Source organism: Littorina saxatilis, linkage group LG9 (genome assembly GCF_037325665.1).
Source record: "Littorina saxatilis isolate snail1 linkage group LG9, US_GU_Lsax_2.0, whole genome shotgun sequence".
NCBI lineage: Eukaryota > Metazoa > Mollusca > Gastropoda > Littorinimorpha > Littorinidae > Littorina > Littorina saxatilis.
The window spans coordinates 23,505,754-23,515,123 of NC_090253.1; the positions used below are offsets into that span (position 1 = coordinate 23,505,754).

Consider the following 9,370-nt stretch of genomic DNA (forward strand, 5'->3'; position numbering starts at 1 on the left):
TCAACAATGTGATTATCAATCGTTAAAGGTGGAAGTTTAGATTTTAAGTTTTGGCGTTTTTGTCTGGTGGTAATAAGCATGCTTTTCGTTTTGTCTGGATTAAGAGCCATGTGGTTTAATTCGGTCCACGCTAAAAGCTCGTTAACACTTTCTTGAAGTTGTTTTGACAATACCTTCACATTTGAGTGGGAATTGTGAATAGTGGTATCATCAGCGAAGAGTTCACAGTTACTGCTTATGTGTAGGGGAAGGTCATTAATGTAAATCGTAAAGAGAAGAGGGCCGAGTACAGATCCCTGAGGAATGCCATAACCTACCGACTGCATGCTAGACATAGAGCCGTTGGCGCACACAGCTTGTACTCGATCAGAAACAAAAGACTTGATTAACGATATTGTATCATTTCTAAGGCCGTACAGCGCGAGTTTCCAAAGAAGTAGGCCATGATGAATCACATCAAATGCTTTAGCAAAGTCAACGAAGAGAGCAGCACATAATTTGTCTTCGTTGATCTTGCTCAACCACTGATCAACTAAAGAAACAAGTGCTGTGTGGCATGAATGGTGAGTTCTGAACCCGGACTGATTTGGGTGAAATAAAGCATTTTCGTTAAAATGTGACAGAATAAACTTGTTGATATGTTGTTCCAACGGCTTTGATAAAACCGATAAAATAGATATTGGCCTGTAATTGGAGGGTTCTGTTTTAGCCCCTGACTTAAAAAGTGGAATAACTTTAGCCTGCTTTAACACAACTGGACAATAACACTTGTCTATACAGAGATTATACAGGTAAGTTAAAGAATCAGCAAGTACAGGGGCTGCTAATTTAAGAATCTTCCCGTCCAGACCGTCAATTCCACGGGTTCCTGTTTGCTTGAGGTGCATGAGTGCATTACATACTTCTGTTACAGTAATACATGGAATGTTTAATTGCGACATTATATTTTTAGATTCCAAAAAATCTGTCAGAACCTTCAAATCATTTAAGTGAGTTTTGTCCTCTGGAACGACTTTCTCAGCTATGTTAGAAAAATGTTTATTCAATTCCTCGGAGGATATGTCTTTAACGACAGAGCATTTGGATGTTGATTGTTTATTTGTTAACTCATTTATTGCCTTCCACATTGACTTAGAATTTTGTTTTGATAGTGTAAGTTCCTGAAAAATACTTTTTCTTTTTCCATCGCTTCATAGATGTAACTTTGTTTCTCTGATCTCTATACTCATTTTCCAGCCCTCTTTTTTTTTCAAAATATCGCGATAATCAGCTGCCTCTTGCAATTCTTGATCAAACCATTTTGGTTTCAATTTATGCTTTACCCTCTGGGTTTTTAATGGAGCGTGTTTGTTACAAACCTTTAAAAAAAGCATCATGCCAATATCCAAAAGCTTCGTCCGGATCAGTCAAATTATAAACATTTTCAAGTGGGGAGTGCAACAAATCCTCAAGAAAATCTTCCTCATTAAATTTTGAAAACGAACGATATGTTATTGTTTTGTGACCAGCGTGAGGGACTTTTACACCTTTACGGGACCAGGTGACACACACGGGGTAATGGTCACTGCAGCCGTGTATTGGAACACAAACTTCAGCTATATGGTGTAAATGAGATACGTATACATGGTCAATAAGCGTTTTTGAAGTGTTTGTTACCCTTGTGGGGGTTTGCACAACCTGATTTAAATTATAACATTCAAATATATCCAACCATACCTTATTTGGTTTAAGTAAATCAATGTTAAAATCACCAAGGATTACTGTTTCTTTTCCCTCGAGTAAAACTGCGTCTAACATAGAAGAGAGATTATCCCTCCAGTTCACTCGTTCAGATGGGTTCCTGTAGCAGAAACCAAGTTGTATCGCTGGGGCTCTTTTTAATTTTACTTCTATCCACACTGATTCAACAGGGTGTTGCTCTAGGTGGGTAAGGCGTGTAAAAGTTATGGAATCACTGATATAAAGTAACACTCCAGTTTCTGTGTGTGTCTGTGCATCTCTGCGTAAAGTGACATAACCCGGGATTGTGAGCTCAGAGTCTGCTACTTTACTCGACAGCCTAGACTCTGACAATCCAAAAATATGAAAAGGTTTACCAGAGTTATAAAGGATTGACGAGATGTCTGCTAACTTATTAATTGCATGATTTATGTTTAGGTGTCCAATTCGCATGCCCTCTTTTGTGGGCCATGCATTGCGACAGTTAATCATATATGTCAGTCAGACAATTACTAAAATATACAAAAGAAGAAATGCACAAGAAAATCTGAAGAAAATATAATGAAAATAAAAATAGTAATGACACCGTTTATATAATGGAATTTAAAAGAAACCGCAACTAAAAACGAAGTACTAATACGTCAGAAGGCACGTCAAACGGGAGGTAGCAACAGATATAATTCTCTTCGTTCAGGCACTCAGTCTATGATGAGGTGAAAGAGAAACTTGGAAAGTCCTTTTTAGTCCCAAGCAGAAGAAAATTACATCTGTGTCATATGGAAAATACTGTTTTCTGCTTCCTTAGGCTAGCAGTAGCACGAAAATCATGAATGAAGCAATAGGCACAGTCCTTGAAAACGTCACTCACACACTCTTCTTCAAAACGGTGCACAACTTGGTCTGTCCTTTCAGCAGATGACTATGACACAACTATCAAATTGAAGATACTGTTTCCTGCTGTCTCTCAGAGAGAGAGAGAGAGAGAGAGAGAGAGAGAGAGAGAGAGAGAGAGAGAGAGAGAGAGAGAGAGAGAGAGAGAGAGAGAGAGAGGGGGACACAGACAGGGACAGAGAGACTGAAACAGATCGAGTCATAGAGAGGGGGGGGGGGGGGTGCATGATGTGCATAATACACACCCTTGACTTTTTCAAAAACTGTTCCGCTTGTTCGGTCCAAGTAAGAGATACTGACTATTGGTGACAGAAGTTTCTCTCAGTTGCACTCTGTCTGTCCGTCTGTCCGTGTCCTCCACCACACACACAAACACACACATAGCCTACACACACACACACACACACACACTCACTCTCTCTCTCTCTCTCACAGACACACACAGACACACACACACACACACAAACACACAAACACACACACACACACACACACACACATGTGCAATGTAGTATCTCAGTGTGTTTGTGTGTGTGTGTGTGTGTGTGTGTGTGTTTGGGTGTATGTGTGTGTTTGTGTGTTCACAGAAGTCATCATGGCCGCCGCTTCAGTCGCCAGCAGCAGTGAGCTACCTGAATGCCCTGTCTGCCATGACGGCTATCAAGAGCCAAAGATACTGCCGTGTACACACCTGGTGTGCAAAAAGTGCGTCGTGTCGTGGCTGCACAAGGCAGGGGTCAAGGGAGGCTGTCCGCTCTGCAGGGCCCCCATCCTGCCCTCCACCTCCCGAGGTCAGCGTGACCTTGACACCTTGGTCAATGACCTGCCCACTGACCTGGCCACTATGGCTCTAGTGGACAGTCACAACACGCTCAGCGGTAAGCACGTCTGTATGATCTGTGAGGACAACACTGCTGCCACGTCATTCTGCCTGCAGTGTGACGTCAAGGTCTGTGAAGATTGCGTCAAGACTCATAAGAAGGTACCGGGAACCAGGAAACACGTCATTGAAGACTTGAACAAACTCAGTCCTCAACGATTGGCTGAGATTAACCGCGCAACATGTAACGTGCACGATGATAGGCCAGCTGAAGTATATTGCTCCACCCACCGAGAGCTAATTTGCATGTTGTGTGCGACAACCAATCATCGCAGCTGTGCAGAGGTGAAGGCCATCACAGACGTGGCGACAGAGAAGAGAAGAGAACTGGAACAACAGGCACAGAGACTGCGGGCTATGGAGACAGCACTGGCAGCACAGGTTCGGAGTTTTAGACTTGATTGTTTTCTTCCGTGACATGTTTGTTTAGCTTGATTTCTTTGTGCATATAATATGTGATTATTTTAAACAAAAGGTAGGGGAAGGGCTCCTAATATGGACCGGCTCCTAATATGGACCACCACCAACTAACGGCGCTAGAGCGCTCAAAAAAGTTTTATTCGCTGTATTCACCCTCTTTGGATAACTTGCACATGTCAAAACAGTTGCAGAAACACAAATCTCAAAACCGTTAGGCTTTTTCTCTTTTTTCACTTTTGGCAGCGTTCACTCTAAATTTGCCGCCTAAAACGGACTCGTTTCTGTCTACAGCCAAAGCTTTTATCCAACAGAAATGGCTATATATGACAGCTAAAACCGTATTTGTTACATTTTAGCAGTGTTGACCCCGAGTTTCTACTGCAAACAAAAAATAATAGCAAAATCTCAAAGTATGTGCGAGTCCCCTAATATGGACCACCTTCAACAAATCGAAGAAAATAAAAGCTAAAGGCTATTTTCATTAATTCATTAAGAAGCTTGCTGGTAATAACCTATAACTAGCCTTTGAGATTTAAAAAAAAATGCAACGAAAAGTCTTCTTTTCGTGGAAGTTGATAATTTCACTTATTTTCACTCTGTTTTTGATAAGCTTCTTTAGTTTCCTGGTGTGCTTCAAATAATGCTCTCATCAACCCGAAACAGATAAATCTAGAGCATATTTTTAATTAGGCTGACTTGTACACTAAGTTGTATCATGTTATTTTGAAATATAGGGGGCTTTTTACAGTGATTCGTGAAGGCCGCTTCACTCGTCCATATTAGGCGCCCAGACTCCTAATATGGACCCTTTGTGATTTTTTCTGTATTTAATTTTTGCTGACTGTGTATCAAAGCTATTTTACTCTAATTAGGCCTAACGGTTAACCTAAGAGAGAAGGACTACCAAACACAAAATGAAACTTCTTTGCACGAAAACAAGCTAGTTATCAGCAATAAACAAAAAGTGGTCCATATTAGGGGCCCTTCCCCTAATGCTCGTTTAAAGGCTCTTTCTTCATTTTGTTTGGTATTTTTAATTCTGTTTTAGTTATAAGTGAAAGGAATGTAAAGATGAGCTGTATAATGACTTTATTTGCTTCACCTTAAGCACAACTATACTTTTCATCGTTTTCGAGTTAACTAATATGATCTTAGCGACAGCTGTTAGTGTGGTGAATGTATATTGCATCGTTCATCAATTTCATTATCGACAAGGGCACTAACATTTATCCTCAAAACTAAAGGCACTCTAGATATGTGCAGGATTCATGTTTTAAAACTACTTTTAAAGATACAAGAGTAATTCGATTTCATGTGCGTTCAGATCAAAGAGGTCAAGGACATGTTCCCCTCCATTCGAAGAAAGGCTAAGGACACGTTCGATGACCTTGAGCAGTGGGTGAATAAGCGACGTCAGGAGGTCAACACGCTCGTACAGGCCGAGGAAGACGCCACCAAGACGTCACTGGCGGAGCCGGAGAAATTGCGGGCGGCCCTAGCACTGAACGCAGCCAGCGTAAGAAAGCTGGTGCAGTCAGCGTCTGGAGGGGCTCTGCTGGGGATGGTGAACAGTCTGACGTCACGCCTCAACGACCTGGAGTCAAAGACCGGAACGACACGCAAAATAGAGGCCGCAGACTTGACCTTCAACTTGCAGAAACTGGATCAACTGAAGGCTGACATCGCCTCTCTTGGTACGGCAGACTTTCTGCAAACATTAAGTCATTTCCTTTTAATTTTAGCCAATAATAAGCCACGAATGATTTTACGGCGTTATTGTGAAGAATAGCTACTGTCATATTGTAGTTTAATGGTGGGGTATGTTTTGCCTGTTTAAAGCCGTTTGGTATGCAGTACAACAATTGACGAGAAAAGTGAATCTTACTCTTGTCGTAAAAGTGCTTATAACCGATGCGATGATCTACAAGATGGCCTTCTCTTCTTTTTATATTTAGTCAAGTTTTGACTAAATATTTTAACATCGAGGGGGAATCGAAACGAGGGTCGTGGTGTATGTGCGTATGTGTGTGTGTGCGTGCGTGTGTGTGTGTGTGTGTGTGTGTAGAGCGATTCAGACTAAACTACAGGACCGATCTTTATGAAATTTGACATGAGAGTTCCTGGGTATGAAATCTCGGAACGTTTTTTTCATTTTTTTGATAAATGTCTTTGATGACGTCATATCCGGCTTTTCGTGAAAGTTGAGGCGGCACTGTCACGCCCTCATTTTTCAACCAAATTGGTTGAAATTTTGGTCAAGTACTCTTCGACGAAGCCCGGGGTTCGGTATTGCATTTCAGCTTGGTGGCTTAAAAATTAATTAATGACTTTGGTCATTAAAAATCGGAAAATTGTAAAAAAAAATAAAAATTTATAAAACGATCCAAATTTACGTTTATCTTATTCTCCATCATTTGCTGATTCCAAAAACATATAAATATGTTATATTCGGATTAAAAACAAGCTCTGAAAATTAAATATATAAAAATTATTATCAAAATTAAATTGTCCAAATCAATTTAAAAACACTTTCATCTTATTCCTTGTCGGTTCCTGATTCCAAAAACATATAGATATGATATGTTTGGATTAAAAACACGCTCAGAAAGTTAAAACAAAGAGAGGTACAGAAAAACGTGCTATCCTTCTTAGCGCAACTACTACCCCGCTCTTCTTGTCAATTTCACTGCCTTTGCCATGAGCGGTGGACTGACGATGCTACGAGTATACGGTCTTGCTGAAAAATGGCAGCTACTTGACTAAATATTGTATTTTCGCCTTACGCGACTTGTTTAAAAACAATTTTTTTTAAAGGACAACCTATTTTGTAATGAGAACTTTACATTAGATAATTACAGGATATACATATGCAAGGGAAGCTTTACACATAATATGACACTTTTTTAATGACTGAAATCTGTTTACAGGACAAATCACAAAGCCCACCACGACACCGACAACAGTACAGCAGCCAACACAGCCAGCACCAGCCACATCTACAGCGACAACAGCGACAACACGGCGGACTGCAGACAAACCCAGAGGGGCGAAGCTGGCCAAAGTTCTCAGAGTTGGGGACCGGGTCAAATGGGCAGTGGGCCCTGGGGTAAGACATCGTGTTCCTCTCCTGTCTGACACACAGTTGGCACCATCTCTGTTGCTCGGTCGCAAGTGTAACTGAAATGAAGCTAATGTTATGAATATTCAAATTCTGCTTGAGCATCAGGTGTTACGTACTGTTGCGAGCTGTTCTGTAACGTGTGTTATGATCTGGGTTCCGAAAGAAAATTATAATTATAAAAACACACACGCAAAACCGCACACAAGCAATTTCGCACTGAAGCAGATTCAAAACAGAACACACACACACGCACGCACACACACACACACACACACACCCCTACACACACACACACACACACACACACACACACTTACACACACACTTACACACACACACACTTACACACACACAAGCACGCATGCACGCACACACACACACACATACACACACATACATACACACACACACGTACACACATGCACACACACACACTCTGACAGTGACAGACAAGCAGTGAACAGTGTGTACTGTGTGCAGGACCTGACAGGCACAGTGACGGCCATCCCGTCACAACTAGCAGCAACACGCAGGGGCTGGGTGGACGTGGAGTGGGAAGGTGCAGGTGAATACTGTCACTGTATGGGATATGATGGTGAGTATCAGCTGGACCTGCTGTGACCGGCTTTCGTCACCCTCCACCGCTCCCCGCACGATTCAACACAGTGTGTTGTGCAAGTGAACATAAGCTTACAGCTCAAAACAATGCTATTGATGTAAATATTTATTATCACCAGTTGATAATTGTTCGAATGAAAAAAACTCCGAATAATTCAAATTAATGTTTGGAATACCTGAGGCATTGATAATACCATGTTCTGCAATATAGCCGTGTCTTGAATCCAGGGGTGAAATGGAGAAAATAAGAGTAAAACTGAACTGTTCTTACGAAGCCTACTACTAGCACAAAACGTCACTGAACATCACACATCCTGATGCTAAACACACTTTGGAACAAGGACAGGACACACGCTTCAGTCACGTAAAAAGGTCAGCACGACATTAATTGTTTCAAAAAGCCAGATGGTCATCATCAAATACATTTTTCTCGTGGAAAACGTGATCTCAAAACTCTTTTGCGCGATCAACTATTCCTGAATTTTACAACAGCCACCACCAAGAATAATTGTCTCCCTTTATCTGTGTGTTCTGAGTTCTGGTGTACATTATGTTCTCTGCTAGTTGACCCCCAAGTATTTGTCGGGCTGTTTTGACTTCTTATGTTGCAGCCAGTCAGGTTATGTGATTTGGTTTTACCTCGTCTTGTCTGTTATAAAATTAGTTGCAGTATACTGATAGTAATGCCTGTGAAATGCAGAATGTGCTTTTTGATTGTTGAACACAATACATATAACTTTTTTTCTCCAATTTTGGAGAAAATAGAACATATTCTGACTTTGCTTGTTAGCTGCTGTTTTTAACTGTTGTAGATTTTGCTACTTGATTTTTATTTTTATTTTTTATATTGGCGTTTTGTGGGCTACAAAAATAGAAAAAGGACCGACTTTATTTCTGACGTGTTTTCATAGTTCTGAATTGTCCTGGATTTTTGCCTTGGGTCTGTGCGCGCGTGTGCCCTGTGTGTGTGTGTGTGTGTGTGTGTGTGTGTGTGTGCGTGTGTGTGTGTGTGTTTGTGTGTGATAAACCTGGATGTTAGCAAGAGCACTGTACTTCAAAGAGACGCTTGACAGACTGCACACAGAGCCGAGTGAAGCACCGCGTCTATTGACCCCAATCCAAAAGTGACCTTACAACAGATAGGTCAAAGTGAGACAAAACAAACTTTTTTCTCTTGTCGTCCACAAAGAATTGACGATGGGGAAACGCTGTGTCTGTTCCCCGATATACTTCAGTACCAACTATCCTAATTAGCAAACGAAGTACAATATGATATTCGTTATTACTTTTCAAGACAGGAAGCAGACTACGTGCACGGCGGGGCCCTTTTCTAATGAAAACAGATCCAATCACGCATCACACACAGACACGTCCTGCAAAACGTGAGTGATCTTTGAAGAAACTGACAACCTGACCTACACGAGTTTTTGCGTTTGTTCGCGCTAACAATTGAATTTGGGTTCGTGCGCGCGCGTGTGTTAGCGTTCAGATTTTGGACTATTGTTTTTGAAACATTGTTGTGTCTTTCAAAGTTTTCCAGTAGTTTGCAGATGCCTTCTCTCTTCTACGCAAACACTACCACACTAAAAAGAAGAAGACAAAAAGTCGATTTTTTTGCGCAAAAGAATGTGTATTGTTTTGGTGAAAAGGCGATGGTGTTTTTGGAATGGTTTCGGGCCTGTAATGATTATAACAGACTTTTCGGACTTTTGTCGTGTGTC

At 41.2% G+C, this 9,370-nt stretch overlaps 1 protein-coding gene across 1 annotated transcript in view; it reads left to right on the forward strand.

Annotated features, from left to right (window-relative positions):
* The window catches only part of LOC138975645 (transcription intermediary factor 1-beta-like), a 13,885-nt gene extending 5,357 nt beyond the window's left edge, over positions 1 to 8,528 (forward strand). The window contains exons 2-5 of the mRNA XM_070348381.1: positions 3,198 to 3,871; positions 5,235 to 5,604; positions 6,838 to 7,016; positions 7,512 to 8,528. Coding sequence (XP_070204482.1) covers positions 3,206 to 3,871; positions 5,235 to 5,604; positions 6,838 to 7,016; positions 7,512 to 7,652 — 1,356 coding nt within the window. The 5' untranslated portion in view covers positions 3,198 to 3,205 and the 3' untranslated portion in view covers positions 7,653 to 8,528. The remainder of the gene's footprint in view (positions 1 to 3,197; positions 3,872 to 5,234; positions 5,605 to 6,837; positions 7,017 to 7,511) is intronic.
* Positions 8,529 to 9,370: the final 842 nt, after the last annotated feature.